Source organism: Physella acuta, unplaced genomic scaffold (genome assembly GCF_028476545.2).
Source record: "Physella acuta isolate Inbredline_101_S28 unplaced genomic scaffold, ASM2847654v3 ptg000065l, whole genome shotgun sequence".
Taxonomy (NCBI): domain Eukaryota; kingdom Metazoa; phylum Mollusca; class Gastropoda; family Physidae; genus Physella; species Physella acuta.
The window spans coordinates 312,227-339,871 of NW_026731585.1; the positions used below are offsets into that span (position 1 = coordinate 312,227).

Here is a 27,645-nt window from a genome sequence, read left to right on the forward strand (position 1 = left end):
TGTAGATAGGGCAGAATCGGTGTGTAGATAGGGCAGAATTGGTGTGTAGATAGGGCAGAATTGGTGTGTGTAGATAGGGCAGAATTTATGTGTAGATAGGGCAGAGTTGGTGTGTAGATAGGGCAGAATTGGTGTGTAGATAGGGCAGAATTGGTGTGTAGATAGGGCAGAATTGGTGTGTAGATAGGGCAGAATTGGTGTGTAGATAGGGCAGAATTGGTGTGTAGATAGGGCAGAATTGGTGTGTAGATAGGGCAGAATTGGTGTGTAGATAGGGCAGAAATGGTGTGTAGATAGGGCAGAATTGGTGTGTAGATAGGGCAGAATTGGTGTGTAGATAGGGCAGAATTGGTGTGTAGATAGGGCAGAATTAGTGTGTAGATAGGGCAGAATTGGTGTGTGTAGATAGGGCAGAATTGGTGTGTAGATAGGGCAGAATTGGTGTGTAGTGGGTCAGAATTGGTGTGTAGATAGGGCAGAATTGGTGTGTGTAGATAGGGCAGAATTGGTGTGTAGATAGGGCAGAATTGGTGTGTAGATAGGGCAGAATTGGTGTGTGTAGATAGGGCAGAATTGGTGTGTAGATAGGGCAGAATCGGTGTGTAGATAAGGCAGAATTGGTGTGTGTGGTAGGGCAGAATCGGTGTTTGTGGTAGGGCAGAATTGGTGTGTAGATAGGGCAGAATTTATGTGTAGATAGGGCAGAATTGGTGTGTAGATAGGGCAGAATTGGTGTGTAGATAGGGCAGAATTGGTGTGTAGAAAGGGCAGAATTGGTGTGTTTAGATAGGGCAGAATTTATGTGTAGATAGGGCAGAATTTATGTGTAGATAGGGCAGAGTTGGTGTGTAGATAGGGCAGAATTGGTGTGTAGATAGGGCAGAATTGGTGTGTAGATAGGGCAGAATTGGTGTGTAGATAGGGCAGAATTGGTGTGTAGATAGGGCAGAATTGTTGTGTAGATAGGGCAGAATTGGTGTGTAGATAGGGCAGAATTGGTGTGTAGATAGGGCAGAATTGGTGTGTAGATAGGGCAGAATTGGTGTGTAGATAGGGCAGAATTGGTGTGTAGATAGGTCAGAATTGGTGTGTAGATAGGGCAGAATTGGTGTATAGATAGGGCAGATACGGTGTGTGTAGATAGGGCAGAATTGGTGTGTAGATAGGGCAGAGTTGGTGTGTAGATAGGGCAGAATTGGTGTGTAGATAGGGCAGAATTGGTGTGTAGATAGGGCAGATACGGTGTGTGTAGATAGGGCAGAATCGGTGTGTAGATAGGGCTGAATTGGTGTGTAGATAGGGCAGAATTGGTGTGTAGATAGGGCAGAATTGGTGTGTAGATAGGGCAGAATTGGTGTGTGTAGTAGGGCAGAATTGGTGTGTAGATAGGGCAGAATTGGTGTGTAGATAGGGCAGAATTGGTGTGTTTATAGGGCAGAATTAGTGTGTAGATGGGGCAGAATTGGTGTGTTTATAGGGCAGAATTAGTGTGTAGATGGGGCAGAATTGGTGTGTTGATAGGGCAGAATTGGTGTGTAGATAGGGCAGAATCTGTGTGTGTAGATAGGGCAGAATTGGTGTGTGTAGATAGGGCAGAATTGGTGTGTGTGGTAGGGCAGAATCGGTGTTTGTGGTAGGGCAGAATTGGTGTGTAGATAGGGCAGAATTTATGTGTAGATAGGGCAGAATTGGTGTGTAGATAGGGCAGAATTGGTGTGTAGATAGGGCAGAATTGGTGTGTAGATAGGGCAGAATTGGTGTGTGTAGATAGGGCAGAATTTATGTGTAGATAGGGCAGAATTTATGTGTAGATAGGGCAGAATTGGTGTGTAGATAGGGCAGAATTGGTGTGTAGATAGGGCAGAATTGGTGTGTGTAGATAGGGCAGAATTTATGTGTAGATAGGGCACAATTTATGTGTAGATAGGGCAGAGTTGGTGTGTAGATAGGGCAGAATTGGTGTGTAGATAGGGCAGAATTGGTGTGTAGATAGGGCAGAATTGGTGTGTAGATAGGGCAGAATTGGTGTGTAGATAGGGCAGAATTGGTGTGTAGATAGGGCAGAATTGGTGTGTAGATAGGGCAGAATTGGTGTGTAGATAGGGCAGAATTGGTGTGTAGATAGGGCAGATACGGTGTGTGTAGATAGGGCAGAATTGGTGTGTAGATTGGGCAGAGTTGGTGTGTAGATAGGGCAGAATTGGTGTGTAGATAGGGCAGAATTGGTGTGTAGATAGGGCAGAATTGGTGTGTGTAGATAGGGCAGAATCGGTGTGTAGATAGGGCAGAATTGGTGTGTAGATAGGGCAGAATTGGTGTGTAGATAGGGCAGAATTTGTGTGTAGATAGGGCAGAATTGGTGTGTAGATAGGGCAGAATTGGTGTGTAGATAGGGCAGAATTGGTGTGTAGATAGGGCAGAATTGGTGTGTAGATAGGGCAGAATTGGTGTGTAGATAGGGCAGAATTGGTGTGTAGATAGGTCAGAATTGGTGTGTAGATAGGTCAGAATTGGTGTGTAGATAGGGCAGAATTGGTGTGTAGATAGGGCAGAATTGGTGTGTAGATAGGGCAGAGTTGGTGTGTAGATAGGGCAGAATTGGTGTGTAGATAGGGCAGAATTGGTGTGTAGATAGGGCAGATACGGTGTGTGTAGATAGGGCAGAATCGGTGTGTAGATAGGGCTGAATTGGTGTGTAGATAGGGCAGAATTGGTGTGTAGATAGGGCAGAATTGGTGTGTAGATAGGGCAGAATTGGTTTGTGTAGTAGGGCAGAATTGGTGTGTAGATAGGGCAGAATTGGTGTGTAGATAGGGCAGAATTGGTGTGTTTATAGGGCAGAATTAGTGTGTAGATGGGGCAGAATTGGTGTGTTTATAGGGCAGAATTAGTGTGTAGATGGGGCAGAATTGGTGTGTTGATAGGGCAGAATTGGTGTGTAGATAGGGCAGAATCTGTGTGTGTAGATAGGGCAGAATTGGTGTGTGTAGATAGGGCAGAATTGGTGTGTGTGGTAGGGCAGAATCGGTGTTTGTGGTAGGGCAGAATTGGTGTGTAGATAGGGCAGAATTTATGTGTAGATAGGGCAGAATTGGTGTGTAGATAGGGCAGAATTGGTGTGTAGATAGGGCAGAATTGGTGTGTAGATAGGGCAGAATTGGTGTGTGTAGATAGGGCAGAATTTATGTGTAGATAGGGCAGAATTTATGTGTAGATAGGGCAGAATTGGTGTGTAGATAGGGCAGAATTGGTGTGTAGATAGGGCAGAATTGGTGTGTGTAGATAGGGCAGAATTTATGTGTAGATAGGGCACAATTTATGTGTAGATAGGGCAGAGTTGGTGTGTAGATAGGGCAGAATTGGTGTGTAGATAGGGCAGAATTGGTGTGTAGATAGGGCAGAATTGGTGTGTAGATAGGGCAGAATTGGTGTGTAGATAGGGCAGAATTGGTGTGTATATAGGGCAGAATTGGTGTGTAGATAGGGCAGAATTGGTGTGTAGATAGGGCAGAATTGGTGTGTAGATAGGGCAGATACGGTGTGTGTAGATAGGGCAGAATTGGTGTGTAGATTGGGCAGAGTTGGTGTGTAGATAGGGCAGAATTGGTGTGTAGATAGGGCAGAATTGGTGTGTAGATAGGGCAGAATTGGTGTGTGTAGATAGGGCAGAATCGGTGTGTAGATAGGGCAGAATTGGTGTGTAGATAGGGCAGAATTGGTGTGTAGATAGGGCAGAATTTGTGTGTAGATAGGGCAGAATTGGTGTGTAGATAGGGCAGAATTGGTGTGTAGATAGGGCAGAATTGGTGTGTAGATAGGGCAGAATTGGTGTGTAGATAGGGCAGAATTGGTGTGTAGATAGGGCAGAATTGGTGTGTAGATAGGTCAGAATTGGTGTGTAGATAGGGCAGAATTGGTGTGTAGATAGGGCAGATACGGTGTGTGTAGATAGGGCAGAATTGGTGTGTAGATAGGGCAGAGTTGGTGTGTAGATAGGGCAGAATAGGTGTGTAGATAGGGCAGAATTGGTGTGTAGATAGGGCAGATACGGTGTGTGTAGATAGGGCAGAATAGGTGTGTAGATAGGGCTTGATTGTGTGTGTAGATAGGGCAGAATTGGTGTGTAGATAGGGCAGAATTGGGGTGTAAATAGGGCAGAATTGGTGTGTGTAGTAGGGCAGAATTGGTGTGTAGATAGGGCAGATTTGGTGTGTAGATAGGGCAGAATTGGTGTGTTTATAGGGCAGAATTAGTGTGTAGATGGGGCAGAATTTGTGTGTTTATAGGGCAGAATTAGTGTGTAGATGGGGCAGAATTGGTGTGTTGATAGGGCAGAATTGGTGTGTAGATAGGGCAGAATTGGTGTGTGTAGATAGGGCAGAATTGGTGTGTAGATAGGGCAGAATTGGTGTGTAGTGGGTCAGAATTGGTGTGTAGATAGGGCAGAATTGGTGTGTGTAGATAGGGCAGAATTGGTGTGTAGATAGGGCAGAATTGGTGTGTAGATAGGGCAGAATTGGTGTGTGTAGATAGGGCAGAATTGGTGTGTAGATAGGGCAGAATCGGTGTGTAGATAAGGCAGAATTGGTGTGTGTGGTAGGGCAGAATCGGTGTTTGTGGTAGGGCAGAATTGGTGTGTAGATAGGGCAGAATTTATGTGTAGATAGGGCAGAATTGGTGTGTAGATAGGGCAGAATTGGTGTGTAGATAGGGCAGAATTGGTGTGTAGAAAGGGCAGAATTGGTGTGTTTAGATAGGGCAGAATTTATGTGTAGATAGGGCAGAATTTATGTGTAGATAGGGCAGAGTTGGTGTGTAGATAGGGCAGAATTGGTGTGTAGATAGGGCAGAATTGGTGTGTAGATAGGGCAGAATTGGTGTGTAGATAGGGCAGAATTGGTGTGTAGATAGGGCAGAATTGTTGTGTAGATAGGGCAGAATTGGTGTGTAGATAGGGCAGAATTGGTGTGTAGATAGGGCAGAATTGGTGTGTAGATAGGGCAGAATTGGTGTGTAGATAGGGCAGAATTGGTGTGTAGATAGGTCAGAATTGGTGTGTAGATAGGGCAGAATTGGTGTATAGATAGGGCAGATACGGTGTGTGTAGATAGGGCAGAATTGGTGTGTAGATAGGGCAGAGTTGGTGTGTAGATAGGGCAGAATTGGTGTGTAGATAGGGCAGAATTGGTGTGTAGATAGGGCAGATACGGTGTGTGTAGATAGGGCAGAATCGGTGTGTAGATAGGGCTGAATTGGTGTGTAGATAGGGCAGAATTGGTGTGTAGATAGGGCAGAATTGGTGTGTAGATAGGGCAGAATTGGTGTGTGTAGTAGGGCAGAATTGGTGTGTAGATAGGGCAGAATTGGTGTGTAGATAGGGCAGAATTGGTGTGTTTATAGGGCAGAATTAGTGTGTAGATGGGGCAGAATTGGTGTGTTTATAGGGCAGAATTAGTGTGTAGATGGGGCAGAATTGGTGTGTTGATAGGGCAGAATTGGTGTGTAGATAGGGCAGAATCTGTGTGTGTAGATAGGGCAGAATTGGTGTGTGTAGATAGGGCAGAATTGGTGTGTGTGGTAGGGCAGAATCGGTGTTTGTGGTAGGGCAGAATTGGTGTGTAGATAGGGCAGAATTTATGTGTAGATAGGGCAGAATTGGTGTGTAGATAGGGCAGAATTGGTGTGTAGATAGGGCAGAATTGGTGTGTAGATAGGGCAGAATTGGTGTGTGTAGATAGGGCAGAATTTATGTGTAGATAGGGCAGAATTTATGTGTAGATAGGGCAGAATTGGTGTGTAGATAGGGCAGAATTGGTGTGTAGATAGGGCAGAATTGGTGTGTGTAGATAGGGCAGAATTTATGTGTAGATAGGGCACAATTTATGTGTAGATAGGGCAGAGTTGGTGTGTAGATAGGGCAGAATTGGTGTGTAGATAGGGCAGAATTGGTGTGTAGATAGGGCAGAATTGGTGTGTAGATAGGGCAGAATTGGTGTGTAGATAGGGCAGAATTGGTGTGTAGATAGGGCAGAATTGGTGTGTAGATAGGGCAGAATTGGTGTGTAGATAGGGCAGAATTGGTGTGTAGATAGGGCAGATACGGTGTGTGTAGATAGGGCAGAATTGGTGTGTAGATTGGGCAGAGTTGGTGTGTAGATAGGGCAGAATTGGTGTGTAGATAGGGCAGAATTGGTGTGTAGATAGGGCAGAATTGGTGTGTGTAGATAGGGCAGAATCGGTGTGTAGATAGGGCAGAATCGGTGTGTAGATAGGGCAGAATTGGTGTGTAGATAGGGCAGAATTTGTGTGTAGATAGGGCAGAATTGGTGTGTAGATAGGGCAGAATTGGTGTGTAGATAGGGCAGAATTGGTGTGTAGATAGGGCAGAATTGGTGTGTAGATAGGGCAGAATTGGTGTGTAGATAGGGCAGAATTGGTGTGTAGATAGGTCAGAATTGGTGTGTAGATAGGGCAGAATTGGTGTGTAGATAGGGCAGATACGGTGTGTGTAGATAGGGCAGAATTGGTGTGTAGATACGGCAGAGTTGGTGTGTAGATAGGGCAGAATAGGTGTGTAGATAGGGCAGAATTGGTGTGTAGATAGGGCAGATACGGTGTGTGTAGATAGGGCAGAATAGGTGTGTAGATAGGGCTTGATTGTGTGTGTAGATAGGGCAGAATTGGTGTGTAAATAGGGCAGAATTGGTGTGTGTAGTAGGGCAGAATTGGTGTGTAGATAGGGCAGAATTTATGTGTAGATAGGGCAGAATTTATGTGTAGATAGGGCAGAGTTGGTGTGTAGATAGGGCAGAATTGGTGTGTAGATAGGGCAGAATTGGTGTGTAGATAGGGCAGAATTGGTGTGTAGATAGGGCAGAATTGGTGTGTAGATAGGGCAGAATTGTTGTGTAGATAGGGCAGAATTGGTGTGTAGATAGGGCAGAATTGGTGTGTAGATAGGGCAGAATTGGTGTGTAGATAGGGCAGAATTGGTGTGTAGATAGGGCAGAATTGGTGTGTAGATAGGTCAGAATTGGTGTGTAGATAGGGCAGAATTGGTGTATAGATAGGGCAGATACGGTGTGTGTAGATAGGGCAGAATTGGTGTGTAGATAGGGCAGAGTTGGTGTGTAGATAGGGCAGAATTGGTGTGTAGATAGGGCAGAATTGGTGTGTAGATAGGGCAGATACGGTGTGTGTAGATAGGGCAGAATCGGTGTGTAGATAGGGCTGAATTGGTGTGTAGATAGGGCAGAATTGGTGTGTAGATAGGGCAGAATTGGTGTGTAGATAGGGCAGAATTGGTGTGTGTAGTAGGGCAGAATTGGTGTGTAGATAGGGCAGAATTGGTGTGTAGATAGGGCAGAATTGGTGTGTTTATAGGGCAGAATTAGTGTGTAGATGGGGCAGAATTGGTGTGTTTATAGGGCAGAATTAGTGTGTAGATGGGGCAGAATTGGTGTGTTGATAGGGCAGAATTGGTGTGTAGATAGGGCAGAATCTGTGTGTGTAGATAGGGCAGAATTGGTGTGTGTAGATAGGGCAGAATTGGTGTGTGTGGTAGGGCAGAATTGGTGTGTAGATAGGGCAGAATTTATGTGTAGATAGGGCAGAATTGGTGTGTAGATAGGGCAGAATTGGTGTGTAGATAGGGCAGAATTGGTGTGTAGATAGGGCAGAATTGGTGTGTGTAGATAGGGCAGAATTTATGTGTAGATAGGGCAGAATTTATGTGTAGATAGGGCAGAATTGGTGTGTAGATAGGGCAGAATTGGTGTGTAGATAGGGCAGAATTGGTGTGTGTAGATAGGGCAGAATTTATGTGTAGATAGGGCACAATTTATGTGTAGATAGGGCAGAGTTGGTGTGTAGATAGGGCAGAATTGGTGTGTAGATAGGGCAGAATTGGTGTGTAGATAGGGCAGAATTGGTGTGTAGATAGGGCAGAATTGGTGTGTAGATAGGGCAGAATTGGTGTGTAGATAGGGCAGAATTGGTGTGTAGATAGGGCAGAATTGGTGTGTAGATAGGGCAGAATTGGTGTGTAGATAGGGCAGATACGGTGTGTGTAGATAGGGCAGAATTGGTGTGTAGATTGGGCAGAGTTGGTGTGTAGATAGGGCAGAATTGGTGTGTAGATAGGGCAGAATTGGTGTGTAGATAGGGCAGAATTGGTGTGTGTAGATAGGGCAGAATCGGTGTGTAGATAGGGCAGAATCGGTGTGTAGATAGGGCAGAATTGGTGTGTAGATAGGGCAGAATTTGTGTGTAGATAGGGCAGAATTGGTGTGTAGATAGGGCAGAATTGGTGTGTAGATAGGGCAGAATTGGTGTGTAGATAGGGCAGAATTGGTGTGTAGATAGGGCAGAATTGGTGTGTAGATAGGGCAGAATTGGTGTGTAGATAGGTCAGAATTGGTGTGTAGATAGGGCAGAATTGGTGTGTAGATAGGGCAGATACGGTGTGTGTAGATAGGGCAGAATTGGTGTGTAGATAGGGCAGAGTTGGTGTATAGATAGGGCAGAATAGGTGTGTAGATAGGGCAGAATTGGTGTGTAGATAGGGCAGATACGGTGTGTGTAGATAGGGCAGAATAGGTGTGTAGATAGGGCTTGATTGTGTGTGTAGATAGGGCAGAATTGGTGTGTAAATAGGGCAGAATTGGTGTGTGTAGTAGGGCAGAATTGGTGTGTAGATAGGGCAGAATTGGTGTGTAGATAGGGCAGAATTGGTGTGTTTATAGGGCAGAATTAGTGTGTAGATGGGGCAGAATTTGTGTGTTTATAGGGCAGAATTAGTGTGTAGATGGGGCAGAATTGGTGTGTTGATAGGGCAGAATTGGTGTGTAGATAGGGCAGAATCTGTGTGTGTAGATAGGGCAGAATTGGTGTGTGTAGATAGGGCAGAATTGGTGTGTGTGGTAGGGCAGAATCGGTGTTTGTGGTAGGGCAGAATTGGTGTGTAGATAGGGCAGAATTTATGTGTAGAAAGGGCAGAATTGGTGTGTAGATAGGGCAGAATTGGTGTGTAGATAGGGCAGAATTGGTGTGTAGATAGGGCAGAATTGGTGTGTGTAGATAGGGCAGAATTTATGTGTAGATAGGGCAGAATTTATGTGTAGATAGGGCAGAATTGGTGTGTAGATAGGGCAGAATCGGTGTGTAGATAGGGCAGAATAGGTGTGTAGATAGGGCAGAATTGGTGTGTGTAGATAGGGCAGAATTTATGTGTAGATAGGGCACAATTTATGTGTAGATAGGGCAGAGTTGGTGTGTAGATAGGGCAGAATTGGTGTGTAGATAGGGCAGAATTGGTGTGTAGATAGGGCAGAATTGGTGTGTAGATAGGGCAGAATTGGTGTGTAGATAGGGCAGAATTGGTGTGTAGATAGGGCAGAATTGGTGTGTAGATAGGGCAGAATTGGTGTGTAGATAGGGCAGAATTGGTGTGTAGATAGGGCAGAATTGGTGTGTAGATAGGGCAGAATTATTGTGTAGATAGGGCAGAATTGGTGTGTAGATAGGGCAGAATTAGTGTGTAGATAGGGCAGAATTGGTGTGTGTAGATAGGGCAGAATTGGTGTGTAGATAGGGCAGAATTGGTGTGTAGTGGGTCAGAATTGGTGTGTAGATAGGGCAGAATTGGTGTGTGTAGATAGGGCAGAATTGGTGTGTAGATAGGGCAGAATTGGGGTGTAGATAGGGCAGAATTGGTGTGTGTAGATAGGGCAGAATTGGTGTGTAGATAGGGCAGAATCGGTGTGTAGATAGGGCAGAATTGGTGTGTGTGGTAGGGCAGAATCGGTGTTTGTGGTAGGGCAGAATTGGTGTGTAGATAGGGCAGAATTTATGTGTAGATAGGGCAGAATTGGTGTGTAGATAGGGCAGAATTGGTGTGTAGATAGGGCAGAATTGGTGTGTAGATAGGGCAGAATTGGTGTGTGTAGATAGGGCAGAATTTATGTGTAGATAGGGCAGAATTTATGTGTAGATAGGGCAGAGTTGGTGTGTAGATAGGGCAGAATTGGTGTGTAGATAGGGCAGAATTGGTGTGTAGATAGGGCAGAATTGGTGTGTAGATAGGGCAGAATTGGTGTGTAGATAGGGCAGAATTGGTGTGTAGATAGGGCAGAATTGGTGTGTAGATAGGGCAGAATTGGTGTGTAGATAGGGCAGAATTGGTGTGTAGATAGGGCAGAATTGGTGTGTAGATAGGGCAGAATTGGTGTGTAGATAGGGCAGAATTGGTGTATAGATAGGGCAGATACGGTGTGTGTAGATAGGGCAGAATTGGTGTGTAGATAGGGCAGAGTTGGTGTGTAGAAAGGGCAGAATTGGTGTGTAGATAGGGCAGAATTGGTGTGTAGATAGGGCAGATACGGTGTGTGTAGATAGGGCAGAATCGGTGTGTAGATAGGGCTGAATTGGTGTGTAGATAGGGCAGAATTGGTGTGTAGATAAGGCAGAATTGGTGTGTAGATAGGGCAGAATTGGTGTGTGTAGTAGGGCAGAATTGGTGTGTAGATAGGGCAGAATTGGTGTGTAGATAGGGCAGAATTGGTGTGTTTATAGGGCAGAATTAGTGTGTAGATGGGGCAGAATTGGTGTGTTTATAGGGCAGAATTAGTGTGTAGATGGGGCAGAATTGGTGTGTTGATAGGGCAGAATTGTTGTGTAGATAGGGCAGAATCGGTGTGTGTAGATAGGGCAGAATTGGTGTGTGTAGATAGGGCAGAATTGGTGTGTGTGGTAGGGCAGAATCGGTGTTTGTGGTAGGGCAGAATTGGTGTTTAGATAGGGCAGAATTTATGTGTAGATAGGGCAGAATTGGTGTGTAGATAGGGCAGAATTGGTGTGTAGATAGGGCAGAATTGGTGTGTAGATAGGGCAGAATTGGTGTGTGTAGATAGGGCAGAATTTATGTGTAGATAGGGCAGAATGTATGTGTAGATAGGGCAGAATTGGTGTGTAGATAGGGCAGAATCGGTGTGTAGATAGGGCAGAATTGGTGTGTAGATAGGGCAGATTTGGTGTGTGTAGATAGGGCAGAATTTATGTGTAGATAGGGCACAATTTATGTGTAGATAGGGCAGAGTTGGTGTGTAGATAGGGCAGAATTGGTGTGTAGATAGGGCAGAATTGGTGTGTAGATAGGGCAGAATTGGTGTGTAGATAGGGCAGAATTGGTGTGTAGATAGGGCAGAATTGGTGTGTAGATAGGGCAGAATTGGTGTGTAGATAGGGCAGAATTGGTGTGTAGATAGGGCAGATACGGTGTGTGTAGATAGGGCAGAATTGGTGTGTAGATTGGGCAGAGTTGGTGTGTAGATAGGGCAGAATTTATGTGTAGATAGGGCAGAATTTATGTGTAGATAGGGCAGAATTGGTGTGTAGATAGGGCAGAATCGGTGTGTAGATAGGGCAGAATTGGTGTGTAGATAGGGCAGATTTGGTGTGTGTAGATAGGGCAGAATTTATGTGTAGATAGGGCACAATTTATGTGTAGATAGGGCAGAGTTGGTGTGTAGATAGGGCAGAATTGGTGTGTAGATAGGGCAGAATTGGTGTGTAGATAGGGCAGAATTGGTGTGTAGATAGGGCAGAATTGGTGTGTAGATAGGGCAGAATTGGTGTGTAGATAGGGCAGAATTGGTGTGTAGATAGGGCAGAATTGGTGTGTAGATAGGGCAGATACGGTGTGTGTAGATAGGGCAGAATTGGTGTGTAGATTGGGCAGAGTTGGTGTGTAGATAGGGCAGAATTGGTGTGTAGATAGGGCAGAATTGGTGTGTAGATAGGGCAGAATTGGTGTGTGTAGATAGGGCAGAATCGGTGTGTAGATAGGGCAGAATTGGTGTGTAGATAGGGCAGAATTGGTGTGTAGATAGGGCAGAATTGGTGTGTAGATAGGGCAGAATTGGTGTGTGTAGTAGGGCAGAATTGGTGTGTAGATAGGGCAGAATTGGTGTGTAGATAGGGCAGAATTGGTGTGTGTAGATAGGGCAGAATTGGTGTGTGTAGATAGGGCAGAATTAGTGTGTAGATGGGGCAGAATTGGTGTGTGTAGATAGGGCAGAATTAGTGTGTAGATGGGGCAGAATTGGTGTGATGATAGGGCAGAATTGGTGTGTAGATAGGGCAGAATCTGTGTGTGTAGATAGGGCAGAATTGGTGTGTAGATGGGGCAGAATCTGTGTGTGTAAAGTTATTTTAATTGAGTAACGAAAAGATAATATATACTAAATCAATTTTATATATAAAATATTCCACGAAACAGCCCCCTCTTACTTACCAGACCTATTTTCTTTTAACATAAAATTAAATCGTCGTCTTAATTTACCGTTCCCATATATAACTTTTTTCCAAAAACATAGCTTCGCCTACTCTGGTTCTAATTTGTGGAACAATCTTCCTAATAAAATAAAGCTATCTAGATCTAAAAATATATTCAAATCTAAACTAAAACAACAATTATTTAATGACCTCTCTAACTGACTCATTGAAACATTTCTCATTCATCTAGATCTAGTATATTCTTTTTTTTATCTCATTTTGTATTATAACTATGCAATATTATTTCTTTATTCCACATTTTTATTGCTATGTTACTGCTAAGTCGTTACTATGCTATTGCTTTTTTTAATGCTGTTATTGAATTGTTGTTTTTATTTGTTAATTTTAAAACGGCCAATGTGAAAAAAAGGCCTTCGTGCCTACTATTGTTACCGTAATTGAATAAATTGAATAAATTGAAAATTGAACTGTCTACTTAATAATTTAGAAACTATAGAAGGAAACGACAAATAAGAATATCCGTCACACATATATTAAAAACGGATATATAATTGAAGATGTAGCTAAAATATATATATATTCATTTAACTTTTACAATTTAGTCAGGTTTATATTTTAAAAAAAATTTAAATATTCGAACAATATGTATATATTACCTTATACTTTTTTAATAAGAGAAGCAAAATGATGTAGATGAAGCTTGGAACCTACACCTAGTCACATCAACACAACGTTATGACTGGTGAATCGATAACAGCATTATATGAACAACTACGAGCAAAGTAATCCTGTATTTTTTTAATATTAAAAAAAAATCACCGCAAAATTTTCAAAACAACTGGCTATTTATAGCGTAGCGTAAAAAAACCTATAAAAGTGACGAAACAAAAAATACCACCGAAAGAAAATCTTCAGTCAATGTGGGCGATATTATCCGGTTACTCTACGACCTATTTCAAGAAGACGGAGTTTCGGGGTAAATTCACTCGGCTCTACTTATCACCGAGTTTCGCTTTAACTGATCTTAAAAGTAAACAGTTATTCAGGGAAGATTTTCTGCATGTCAAATGTTCCGCCCCATTTTTCAGAAAGACACGACTTCTCGTGGGTACGCGCGTTTTACAGCCAGATCAAGTAGAGGAAATAAAAAGTTAATCGAGATACGTTGTGCCTATAAAGGAACTTTATCAACAATATAAGCATTATCAAATATACGGGGTGGGGGAATATTGGAAATAAGGTGTATTGACTTTTTACATCCCTACATAGTACAATTCTACATATATCCGTGAAAACATCGGGAAAAAATTATTTTCGTTTTTAAAAAAAAATGTATTGACTTTATATTTTTCTTCAGTGAAGATGTAAATATATAGCGTTTCTAGATACCTATAATTTATAAAAAAAACTATTACTTATTTTAATTTGTGTATGTGCTTTAATAACTCAAGTCTCTATGCCCCCCCCCCCGCCTCCTCCATACACACACACACACATAAAAAAATACTTATAAAAGCTGGAAAATGCCTTTGAGTGTTAGTGACTCTAAGTTAAAAATTTACCAACTGAATTACATATCGGCAACACGACAAATACACAACTGTTCGTTATTTGACACACTTACTTCATAACACGCCTCTAACAAAATGTGACGGTAGTTGTCTTTCATTGGGAGCATACAACGATATGGTGGAAGATATTTGAACGTCAGAAGAATAGTATCTCGATGTTATTTGAAAGTAAAAACACATTTTTTTCATTCTGATTAAACCTATCGACAATCAGTTGGGTTGGGTTAGTAATGTCTCCAATAAAATACCGATTGGAAGAATGTTTATTTTATTACACGAGTTTTTCTACCAGGTTTTATATTTAAATCTGGTTCAATATGCTTATTTTCTGCTTAAATCAAATTTTGAAATAATCTGTAATTTATAACTGTTATAATTTATAACTGTAAATTTTGAAATAATCTGTAATTTATAACTGTTATAACTTATAACTGTTACAATTTACAACTGTTTCACACCATTTTATAAATTGCTTAACATCAATTTATCAACTGTTTCACATCAGTTTAATGTTTCACGCTATTTTGTGAAGAAAAAAAATCCCAAAATTTAAACTTTGATTTTCGTCCCAACATTTTCGCGTGTTCCTGTCAATGAACATCACCCACTGCCGCCACAACTTCAATTTAAAAAGTTCGGTCAATCAAAGTTAAGTCAAGACAATTGGATATTCTTATCTGAATTATCTCGTAAAATCTTAAAATCCATTTCCCGCTGTTTTAGGCAAAGCTAATCCAGGTAAACGTCTGCTTGCCTAAATCACCGCAGGTTAGCCTAACTATTGATCTAGGCAATTGTCTATTAACAGATCTAGGCCATTGTTAGCATACCGGTAGCTTAATATTATAGAGGTCAAAGCTTAGTTGCCAAATATGTGTTAATCCAGAGCTTTTTAATTGTTCAAAACGATATTGATAAAATTAAAATCTTATTTATTTGAGGTAAATACAGCTTAAACGTTTTGAGGCACGATCATAATAATGTAAAGATAAGTGTGTTCCCAATTCTGTATAGATATTTGTGAATACGACGATACATAGATACGTGTGTTCATAATACTTTATAGATAAGTATGTTCACAATATTGTGTAGACGTTTTTACAAATCTCGTAAATAAGACGCTGTGTTAAAATTATTTTTGAGAGTTTGGATGTCAATTTCCGAAGTAAATCTTATTTATTAAACAACAATGAAAAATGTTTAGGACTCCAAGTCTAATTTTAAGAGCAACAAAAAAAATATTGAGACAATTAAGTTAGCCCAACTTTTAACTCTCTCTCACTCAGGGTAAATATCTTAATAAGCTACGATCTTATTTCTTTATCTTCAACTAACTAATTATCACAGGTTTTCTGACAAGGTGTATATTTTCTTACTAAGTGTGCACTTTTATTTATAGTTTTAAAAACAATAGACTTGTTTATTCGCAGGAAAATGTGAAAATACGAGATCGCAGGAAATTGTGAAAATACGAGATCGCATGAAATTGTGAAAATACGAGATCGCATAAAATTACATGTGACCTGAAAATGGATTTCACCAATCACACTTTCAGACGTGGACATTATATGGAACCTGGAGCACGGTCAGAGTGAGTACACTTTACCCGGGTACCACGTGATTAAAGTCCTTCAGTTACCCGGGAACCACGTGATTAAAGTCCTTCAGTTTGTAATACTGAATCTTAATTCGTAGTTAACTTTTTTTTTAAATATCGTCATACGAAAAACAAATACCGACCAATCAAACAATTAGCAGCTAGCTGGTATGTTTTAAAAAAACAATAAACATCAACAACGGCTTCCTAACAAAAATCATGATGTCATTAAATTAGTCTTCTTAATTACGCTAAGCACCCCTTGTTGTTAACATTAAGTTAAATCATAAGCTACGACGTGTATAATTACCGAAGAATCCTGATTTATGTTTTACGTAGAATCATACAATCATCATCGGTACAGTTATATAATAGTCCAGATGTACTTTGTACATAAAATCCTACAACCAGCTGTACAATAGTCCAAATGTGTGGTACAATAATCCATATGTGCGGTACACACACAATCCTACAACTAGTATCGGTTTCCCCGAAGAACACACGAGTAGTAGTCCCTGCCTGAAATAACACACTAGATTACCCGCATCTAGTTTCAGTTTGACAGGAAATTCAGCGAAAACGAGGGCGTTTTACTAGACATACGCCCACTTATTCAGGCCATTGGGTGATAAGAGACGGGGGGGGGGGGGTGGTAGGCTGCACGGTGTACAAACTCTGGTCACGCAAGCTACACCTGTCGCTGCAAGGTGAATAACAACACATCATAAAGTATTTGTGATGTCATATGTCATCATCTACAGTTTGACGGAATGTGTTATCTTACATAAAATTATACGAATTAAACTCGTCGTAAAACCGATTTTAAAGCAATTTCACCCTACACATCATTGAAAACTGTGTAAAAGCACACGTGTAGTATAATATTATACGTTGTTTGTATATGCACTTGTATCATATTATTGTAAGTTGTATATATGCACGCTTGTATTTATGGCATCATCCTGTGTTATCATTTCTAGCAGAGAACCACAGAGACATGGAACCGTATCCTTGTCTTCATATAGACTACAGCTGGACAGTGGTCACCACGCATCAGTAGACACAGGGCGTGTATATCTTCACATAGACACAGGGCGTGTACATCTTCACATAGACACAGGGCGTGTATATCTTCAAATAGATTATGCTGGACAGTGGTCAAAACTCATCAATAGACCTAGGACGTATATATCTTCATATAGAACAATGCTGGACAGAGCTCGCAACACCTTCAATAGACCCAGGTGAACTGAGTAAGATTTAACATGAAACCTCACACATGCATGTTATTGATAACAATACCAAAATCACTTGATGCACTAAAAACAATCATTACGCACACGTTTGCAAACATACACTTTACAACAATGGCGTAGCTAAGGGTGGGCGGGTGCCCCGGGCACTGACCCTAAGGGGGTGACAAAAGGGGTAGAAAAATGTTTAAAAGCTATATTTAAGCTGAAACATTGAAATATAATCAGTGAAACTTACGAAACTAAACGACAACAAGGCTTTACATTGATTCAACTGTTTTCTATAACAATTTAGTGGCACAGAAAGAGAAAATGTTACGGGATAGTAACTGGTTAGAAGCGCCACAATCCATTCCAACTGATGGGGGGGGGGCGCTTTTTTCACACAGGAGTACTAAATATAGAACTGGGAGGAAGGGGGCGCAAAAATGATAGTCCGCCCCGTGAGCCGGAATAGATCGATACGCCTCTGCCTTACAATCCTTACAAAAAAAGTTTTCATCACGATTCCATTTTTATTTCCTAAAGAATTGTTGTGTCTAATTGTAATCAATTCTTGTTCCCAAATATGTTTTTCGTGACATCAAACACCCGATGACTAACCAATGAGGAAATATGTTGTTGAGAGTTTCAATCGTTTACTTCCTGTAAGGTCACGACCTTGATCTTGAGAATCTCTCGATTGATAGAATTAATAACGTGTGTAAATCTTAAGTAGTTATGTACTGTGTTCTTTTAGTTCCTTGAATGTAGCGCAACGAAATGATGCGGTTCAGATAATATGACCACAATGAGATTCTTCTCATTTGAAAAAAATGACCAAAACAAATTAACAAACCAAAAAGAATGCCCATATAAAAATTCGCTCACACGGAAAATAGCAAAAAGTAAAAATGGCGTACATGAAATGTAGCGTATAAAATGGAAAAATCTGTACATTGAAGGCTAGAATAAGTTATTGAGAAGATAAAGAATTGAGTGTAACCAGACTCGTTTAAACAGTTAAAAGATGGGGATTTTGGTAAATTAAAGTTTATTTTTTTACTCAACCTTCCAATCAGAGTATGCTGATGACATATACTTACATAACCGATACTTACTTCAGCGTTTACATTGTATGTTTTTGAAGACGGCTAAAGCTCATCTGTTAGAACAAGCACCTGCAAACTTAAAAGAGAGTGACGAAAAAAAAAATGGAAAGACTTCAGAGAATGGATGCTGTTGCCACTGGGAGTTGGGAGACTGAAGGAGGGAGACGATGATGAGGATATTACAGGCACCAAATTCCTCCTAGACTACGGGAGAGAAGATGGTGAAATACTGGTATAATTGTTGGTTTGGGGTTCTTAGATGTTTAGACCAAATAACTCTTCTGTAATGAGGTAACGGATTATGTCCCTTATATTGTAATAGTGATGTAATTGATTATGTCAATTTTCTTGTAGTGGTGATATATTGATTATGGTCCTTATCTTGTAGAGGTCATTTAATGAATTATGTCCCTTTTCTTGTAGAGATGAGATGGTGAATTCCGTCCCCTGTTTTCCTATTCCCACAAAGATGGGCTCTATCGCTGTCAGGGATTCACTAATTGCGGAAATAGTTTCATGTTGACAAAATATATATACGGTGTCACAACTGAATTAACTGTATGTAAAGAAACATACACTGGATTTAACAAATACTTAGGCATCTGAAATTGATTTACCACAAAATGTTAATTTTATGAGTCGCAAAAGCGCTCTTCGGTATTTACCATTAGGTTCAATATAATCTTTGTATTCACACCCTTTATATATTGAAACTACACCCATTTATATTAATTACTTTTCTTTTTCAGGAAGTTTGAATTTAAATGACCGTTCTTTAAAAATTGATTGAGTGACCGCCTTATGGTTTTATATGTCACAATCATCTTTCAGGATCACATGCTGGAACAAACATTGTCCGTCATAGCTTGCTGTATCAAACATACGTGGTCCATCATCTGACAACACTGACTGTTAAATAGACCTTTGCCATACATCCCACTGATATGTCCGTCATAGCTTGCTGTATCAAACATACCTGGTCCATCGACTGAAAACACTGACTTTAAAATAGTGCCAGAAATCTCACTGATCCCTAAGTCACGACATCTTTGCAAAAAGACTAAATAAAACAACCCCAATTTTTAAATTGGTGTTCAATTATTTACTTATTAATTTTGTGTTCGTGTTGAATGACTAGCTTATATTTTGTATTTATGATGAATGCCTGTCTTCCATGGACCACACAGCTTCTAGAAACACGAAGATTGAGGGGGCAGTTTCACCACGACAACGAAAATGTTGGCCAAAAAAAGTAGAAATAAAACAACTACGCATGCATATATGTACATTCAGCTATAAAACAGCATAAACATAAAAGGCTATGTATGTTGCTAAAAAAAAATAATTGTACGCAAAAAGATATTAATCATTTTTTTTTATTATTTAGTTATCTCAAATACACATTCTGTCTGGAAATTAACATCAGAACTTGGAACCAAAAGAAAAAAAAAACTGAAATAAAATTTGAAACTTTTAATTTTCCTAGTTTGTCTTAACTATGAGACAATAAGCATGACAATTTACAAAAATCTCTAAAAATATTCTTATATTTTTTAAAAACAAGGTTTAAGTTCCGTCCAAAGACAAATATATAAGAAAGTTTCATGTAATATGTCAAATGATTTGGTTCCTGTATAGAGAAACAGTTAATTAAAGAATGAAAAATATGTAAATATGCGTAAAAAACAGTTCATTAAAAATGAAAAATATGGAAAATATGCGTTAAAAAATTTGAAATATATTTTATTGAAAATATATAAGCTCATCATTATATGCTGAATTTTAACTCTTAATTACAATTACCAGTTGTAAACATTTTATTTTATTTTTTGTTTGGCAAAACTGTCTTTGCCTGGGTGATAATGCCCCATTGTCGACATTAGTTCATTGTTGTTTAAAAACTAGACAAAACGGCCTTTATCCAGCTAAGGCTCTTTATTAAACAAGGTAATTAAAAAGTCTAGTGACAATTTTAGCGCAATTTCCTTATGTTATCTAAAAATAGCTCTGTCGTAGCGTAAATCAAGAGCAGGGTTAGTAAAACCATTGGTTAGTTATTAAAATGTTTTTTATTAAAAAATTTTTCAGTATTTTACATGTTTTATTTACAATAGAGTTACATGACTAAAAACCATTGCGCGCCCAGCTACCGAACGTGATGACGCAGCCATTAAACGTGATGGTGCAGCTATTGAACGTGATGACGCGTGTGGTGTGGTTGGATGAACATGCCTACTAATTCGGTCCAAATTTTAATTAATTCAAAAAATTTTTTGGGACCAAACGAAAGGATATTTTTGAAAACTTTCTTCGGCAATATTGTTCTAAATTATGGCAGGAATCGATTGGTAAATGTTTCAAGTCGCTAAGTGGTCTGGTTGCCGAGATATGGGCCAAAAACGTCTGGATGACGCATTGTATGAATGGATGGATGGATGGATGGATGTGTGTCCACAGCTTTAAGTCGTATCTCCTCCTCAACGAAGCAATATCGATGACTAGTTCCAAAAGCAATTATGTTAAGCAAGTTACGAGGATGAACATAGGCTATAAAAATTCCGGGTTTCTTTCATGGATTTCCCGGAAAAGCCAAAAAACCTCGAAAAAAAGCAGTTTTTGGCCCATATCTCGGCAACCAGACCATTTAGCGACTTGAAACATGTACCAATCGATTCCTGCCATAATTTAGAACAATATTGCCGAAGAAAGTTTTCAAAAATATCCTTTCGTTCGGTCACAAAAATGTTTTTGAATTAATTAAAATTTGGACCGAATTAGTAGGCATTTTTTCCAACCACACCACACGCGTCGTCACGTTCAATAGCTGCACCATCACGTTCAATGGATGCGACGTCACGTTCGGTAGCTGGGCGCGCAATGGTTTTTAGTCATGTAACTCTATTGTAAATAAAACATGTAAAATACTGAAATTTTTTTTTAATAAAAAACGTTTTAATAACTAACCAATGGTTTTACTAACCCTGCTCTTGATTTACGCTACGAAAGAGCTATTTTTAGATAACATAAGGAAATTGCGCTAAAATTGTCACTAGACTTTTTAATTAACTTGTTTAAAACAGATTACTTCAAAATGAAACTATAAAAAATAAAACTCTAGAAGTAATAATCATTAAATAATCAAATGAAAATGCTGCCACAATTTACAAAAAAAAAAATTTAAAAAAAAACCCACAAAAAATGTTCGACATCCTATCGTAAAATGTAATGAATTTTAAAAACAATAACTGAATGTTTTCACTCACAAAATATTTAAAATTGTTTCGTTTAAAAAAATTTAAAAAAAAAACTACCCAAAAACAAGCAAAAACTTGACGATAGAGCAAAATGTGAGCAAGATCACTAACAAGCTAATGCCCGGGTAAGATTATAAATGCAAAGTTTATCAAGCGGAGCAAAAAGTTAAAAACATAACTACAACAACATCGCTAGATTAATACTGCTGTGTTTTTGTTACGTTTTCTGCGGTTGTTGTTTAGCTTAGCTGCGGACGGCTGACACATTTTTTGACGGTACATCCACACACCTATAGGCAAGGCTACGACAACTACAAGTCCGACCACCCCTGCTGTGATAAGATAAGCCGCTTGTTTAGTGAGAGTTATGTCCCCTGAAATTTGTTGCGCTGTTTGTACTTCTTGGCTTATGATTGTCAGGTTGGCCGTTCTGCTGTAGCAGTAAGTTTTGTCTGACATAACGCATGCGCAATACGTGTTGTTTAAGGTAACATTAAAATGCACCTCATGACCTTGAGATGTGTTTGTCATGATGACCTGTTTGTCTTGTCCGTAGCAGGTCGCCGTGAGCAGAATCTTGTGTTTGGTTTTAAGTTTTTTAACGGCGCAGGTTAGTCTAGACGTGCCGCCGCCCAGCGCTATTAACGTGGTGTTTAATTCATCGTTTTCATTTTTAAATATTGGGGGCTCGTCAAGATCAACGTGTGTTGATTCTGTCATGGTGTGTATCTTGCCGCGATATTTGTAGGTCACAACACACGTGAAATTTCTCACATTATTCTCAGCGGTCAGCATGTGTTCAAACGTCGTGTAAGCGTTAAACAGCTTGTGTGTTTTAGTTTTGTCAAAACTTTTTATCCGGATGTCCTTCTCGTCAAAATACATCTTGACCACCGGGACTGTTGGCACCTTAAGGACATGGCACTTTGCGACTGTGGGGAGAGTTTTACCTTTCAGGCAAGCTGACACTGATCTATCGATTGAAAGTTTGACTGAAGGTTTCTCTACATACGGTACACTGTAGTTGATGACCGGGGTATCGTACTTGGGGATTTGATGGTCGGGTGAGTTCGATTTGGGAGCAAACGAAACTTTGTAGGTGTAGTTTTGGTTAGGTTCTAGCACAGCGGTGTGAGTACACTTAACGGTGTAAGACGGGAGGGATCCGTGTGTGAGCTGACGTTTTGATGACGTCATGGTTATCATATTCCCAGTGATGCTTTGATCTTCGTGTAGGAAACATGCAACATCTGGGTAAACATTCACGATGGTGCAGCTGATGTATACTTTATATGGAAGAACGTTTGATTGACAGCTGGCGGACACAGGGGGCGTGTACGTCTGGATGACGCATTGGCTGGGCGTGGTTACTGTGCTGGTTGATGTGTCCTTGACCTGACACATGAGTGTGTGTCTGCTCATGGAGGTGTGTAAGGACGTGATGGTCAGTTGGCTGGAGAACGTGTCTGTTGTGGAGTTTGTCACTAGCTTGTACAAGGACTGGCTCTCGAAGATTTCACACTGTTCATCAAAGTAGCAGCTGGCGATGTCTGTCGTCTCGCCACGTGGACCGCTCAGCTTCCAGAAGATGAACCTAATCAGGAAGACAAAAGATTAGATACTTCCCTCTATACACAGACCTCGGTAAGATATACCGGACATTTGCTTACAATATAATGTGAAAAAAAATGTTTAAAAACTTTATTTAAATTAAATAAAACATTCAATTATTAAAAAAACAAGTTAATTAAAAAGTCTAGTGACATTTAAACGCAATTTCCTTATGTTATCTAAAAATAGCTCTGACGTATAATGCTGGGGTGCGTTCAAGCTAGGAGAACGATCGGTTTGTAGGTGTTTATGTAATTTTAAAATTTGTGACCGAACAAAAGGATATTTTTGAAAACTTTCTTCGGCAATATAGTTCTAAATTATGGCATAAATCGATTGGTAAATGTTTCAAGTCGCTAAGTGGTCTGGTTGCCGAGATATGGGCCAAAAACTGCATTTTTTCGAGGTTTTTTGGCTTTTCCGGGAAATCTATTAAGGAATTCCACTTGATATTTTGGAGGGGGGGGGGGCAACATTTTTTTTCTGGGGGGTAAGTTTTCTATATAAATTCCATAACGTTCAGGGGGGGGGGGTAGACATTGAAAAAATAAACAATTGCGAAAATAAGAAAACTATTGATAGTTAAAACATTTCAAAATATTTTTACTGTAAGTTGAGCTATTTAAAAACAAGAAATCAACAAATTTATTTTTCGTTTCAACGATATTGTTCTTAGTCCAGTCAGCATCCCCCCCCCCCCCCCCCTAAAGTAGAGTCATGTTCTTAAACCCCAACCAATAGCTTGAGATGTAAGCTAAAACTGAGGATACTCGATAGTTTGTGACTAGCTGCTTTAATTAAACTAATTGGCCATTACATAACTCTAAGCCTTACCTGTGACTGACTGGCACCTCACCACCGCAGGTTAATGTTAAGGGTCCGCCCACCTTGACGAGAGGACACATGACGTTTGGTGTCTGACACGTGACCTCCACCATCAGCAGGCACCACAGAGCCAGCCAAACAAGGAACATTCTAGAAAAAGAATTACTGATGCGTGATATGACATGTTCGCATATGACAAGTGGTATGTGGTTTTTGACACGTTTCATACGGTGTATTAAGTGACATTTGATTGTGACAGGAAAATGGTGAAATGTGACATCTAGTATACGACTTGCGAGATTTAACATAAGACATATCACATATATGTTAAATGATATACTAAACGAATTGTGTAATTTCGGGCTCAAACTAATAAAACCAGAGAGTTTGTGAGGTTGTAGTTTTTGACAGACCTAAATGTATCGTCAGCTGATTTAGCCCGATTTCAAACTCACGTCTCAAGACATTCAAGAGCGAACCTGCAAGAATCAAACAAGTAGCTAAAAGTGTTGCTCTTAAGCCTTCAAGAAACTAGACTAGGAAACGTCTATAAAAACCTTTCCTAAAGCGGAGATCCAAGACAAGAGAATGTTCTATGCTGCAGAAATGTGGACATTGAACAACCATATAGAAAACCTACTCACACGTCTCAAGAGAAGATTACTTCAACGCTCTCTAAAAATTAAGCGGTAGGATCGAATAACGGATAGAATAACAATAAAACAAATATTTTCAATAAACGTTATAGCAACAAGCTTTAAAATGCAATGAAAATAAGAAAATAAAACTAATTCGTTAAAATATGTCTCATGAGAGACCAAAACTTTTATGAAAAGTGCATTTAAAAGCTTTTGCTATTAAGTTGTTTTTTTTTTTTAAATTTGTTTTATTTTCCACTTTTTAGTGATTCTTAATTTAAGAACTCGACACGACAAAAAATATTTGCTTTAAAACAAGCATGAAATTGAAATTAGTCTTGATTCAATATTTTTGTTGTCGGGAGTTTGAGATTAATTTTTGAGAATAATGGCATCGGTGATTAGTTCCTTATTCAAAGCAGGAAGAAAATAAAATAAAAACGCACACCTTTCTCTGTGGTCGGGGTGGAAAGGGTAAACCAGTTTTCAGAAGCTCTTTACGGTTGGTGGGGAAGGGGGGGGGGGGGAGGGGGGGGTCAGGGTTGGATCAATGGGACAAACATTTTTTCAACACACGTGAGATCATTAATTTCTAGTTCTGCGAATTGTGTTGTAGGTTTCCAATTAAAATAATGGAGGGTCCGTGAAATGAAAATGCGAAATCTTGCGATAATCCTACAGCAATTAATCCCTTGTTCAAACATGCGATATTGCTAGTCATAGAATAACTTTAATCCTAATCTTCTACAAAACAGAGGTAAGATATCAATAGAATAAAAGGAAATAAAATTTTGAACTAGCTATTTAAAATTTTTTAAAATTTAAAGTTAGATAAAAGATTAAATGATATCACGCCTGCTGCGTTCTGGGAAAAAATGAGAAAGGGGAGGGGCGGGGGAAGTGGTATAATGAGATGCAAAAGGAAGTTATAAAAAGGAAGGGTTTTTAGTAATTTTTATATGATAAAATGATGAATCATAACGGTGACCTGATATATTTTAGCTCAAGGTAGTTTTGACAAGGAAGGGTTGATTATCTTTCACATGATAGAAGGATGAATCATAACCGTGACAATGTTTCATCCTTTATCTAACTTTTACAGAAAACATTAAAACCAAATGGCCAATAAAGGTCGATTCTTTATCGTAGAAATATATAATTTTTACACTTAACATTGAAACCAAATGGCTAATAAAGGTCGATTCTCTAACGTAGAAACATATAACTGTTACACTAAATATTAAAACCAAATGACCAATAAAGGTCGATTCTTTACCGTAGAAATATCTAACTTGTACACAAACTGTTCAATAAACAGATCAATCACCAGCGTGATCTAGAGAGATTGGCTAGCCCAGCTTTCCCTACCTTATATAACTATTAAACAAACCAGTTTTCATGTCGGGAATATAAGGAATTTTTACAAATGATACACAGGAAAATGTTACATGATTTGAACAAAAATTTTTTGCTGATGACTTAAAAAAAAGAAAATTTCGCAACGATCTTTCATTGGTAATTTGCATTGTGGGCATAGCCGTCAAACTATACCCATCATTAATATTATCTTTCTATAAATTATTGTGCATTTACCCCTGTCTAGGAGTAAGAAGTCAATTGTTTTACTCGCCTTGAAAATAGTATTATTAGAAACAACATTTCAATCACTCACTAAATTACTGATGAATGCATACTTCGATATTTTGATTCAGGTTGGCCTACAAAAGTTTAAAGTTTACCATCATTTAATATACAAATAATCGTCTGTAAAAAATCATATACAAACTATACTATAACATACAACTTACATAACTACGATATAGATCTAAGCATCCCTCTTGCATCGGTGAAAGTTTGGCTTTGAGGATATATCTAAAAATAGAATTAGAATATCCCCTCGTGACCTAAATAAACATCCGCACGTTCTGTCTTGCACCTGGATAACTCTAGGAACTAGGTCATGGAGATATTCCGTGTTTCTATTTTTAGCTACGTTAGTTTAGAACAGAAGACACGGGCGTAAAAGAAAGAAAAAACTTTTAAAATAACAAGCGTGTACAGGCATTAGACATTAAAAAAAATTAACATACCTTTTCTTTAGCCATGATAATAAAAACCTTTGACACTTATCGCTATAGAATATTTGTTTTCGATTTCGATTATAACCGTCGCGTGACTCATGACGTCACTGACTGATTTTTTTTTCATCTACTCTGACATTTTTTTTTCACGCACCAATTGTTCTGGTTTAACCAACCAGGTGTTTAACCCAATGTTTAACCAACTTTGTGTGTAGAGCTCAATGTATACCGATCATCTCAATTTTTAACTCAATATTTAACAATCCTGATGTTTAACTCAATGTTTGACTGAATATTTAACAAACCTGTTGTTTAACTCAATATTTAACCAACCTGGTGTTTAACCCAATATTTAACAATCCTGATGTTTAACTCAACGGTTAACTGAATATTTAACAATCCTGATGTTTAACTCAACGGTTAACTGAATATTTAACAATCCTGATGTTTAACTCAATGTTTAACTGAATATTTAACAAACCTGTTGTTTAACTCAATGTTTAACCATCCTGATGTTTAACCCAATATTTAACAATCCTGATGTTTAACTCAATGTTTAACTGAGTATTTAACAAACCTGTTGTTTAACTCAATATTTAACAAACCTGTTGTTTAACTCAATATTTAACCATCCTTGTGTTAAACTCAATATTTAACCATCCTGATGTTTAACTCAATGTTTAACCATCCTTGTGTTAAACTCAATATTTAACCATCCTGATGTTTAACTCAATGTTTAACTATCCTTGTGTTAAACTCAATATTTAACCATCCTGATGTTTAACCCAATGTTTAGCCTCTCGAACTATGATAAAACAAAACAACCAACTTACATGAGACTGCCAATTGTGTTGTCCCAATGCCCAAATGTCCACTTCCAAGAAGAAGAAAGTTTGGCTAACTTGTTAATTTGTTTCTCTGGTATTTTCTGGAAGGTGGTAATGAGCAGCCATTGTTGTGGTCCTGGGTACTTACTTCCGGTTCTGACGGTACACGCGCGGAAATTTTATTGCGACGTAGTTTATTTTAGTATTTGTAGTACTCACTCAAAATTGTTGACTGTAGTATGTGTATTACTGAATTGTAGTAATGATAGACCTTACGTATACAACTTACACTAACAAATTATGCTTATAATATCAATTCTTGTAAAAACACATTTCTTGTGGAATGGTGTCAAGTAAAAAAGTTAATGAAAATATTAATAAACTTTAAACAAACGCCTCCAAAATTAACTCTTCCAAAACTTTTAATTGTAATATTAATATTAGTTTGCTACTAATTATATAATCGTTTTTCGTAAATATTGATACTTATAGTACTGATACTTTCAAAAAATAGGTACTTATAAAATTGATCCATGTTGATCTTTGTAGAAGGTTATTGAAGTGTTTTGTGAAGGTTGAGGTCAGACTAGACCACTCGTATCC

At 39.2% G+C, this 27,645-nt stretch overlaps 2 protein-coding genes across 2 annotated transcripts in view; one reads left to right on the forward strand and one right to left on the reverse strand.

The window, feature by feature from the left end:
- The window catches only part of LOC131951454 (uncharacterized), a 41,844-nt gene extending 22,537 nt beyond the window's left edge, over positions 1–19,307 (forward strand). Inside the window, exons 2-4 of the mRNA XM_059313875.1 lie at positions 15,322–15,456; positions 16,443–16,706; positions 19,194–19,307. Of these exons, the coding sequence (XP_059169858.1) occupies positions 15,395–15,456; positions 16,443–16,706; positions 19,194–19,302 (435 nt within the window). The 5' untranslated portion in view covers positions 15,322–15,394 and the 3' untranslated portion in view covers positions 19,303–19,307. The remainder of the gene's footprint in view (positions 1–15,321; positions 15,457–16,442; positions 16,707–19,193) is intronic.
- A 1,945-nt stretch (positions 19,308–21,252) lies between these two features.
- On the reverse strand, positions 21,253–23,541 carry LOC131951294 (uncharacterized). The gene is made up of 2 exons (XM_059313656.1): positions 23,506–23,541; positions 21,253–22,654 (listed from the first exon to the last, which is right to left on the reverse strand). Exon 2 carries the CDS (start codon positions 22,480–22,482, stop codon positions 21,253–21,255), a length of 1,230 nt encoding a protein of 409 aa, XP_059169639.1. The 5' UTR covers positions 22,483–22,654; positions 23,506–23,541.
- Between the last annotated feature and the right edge of the window lie 4,104 nt (positions 23,542–27,645).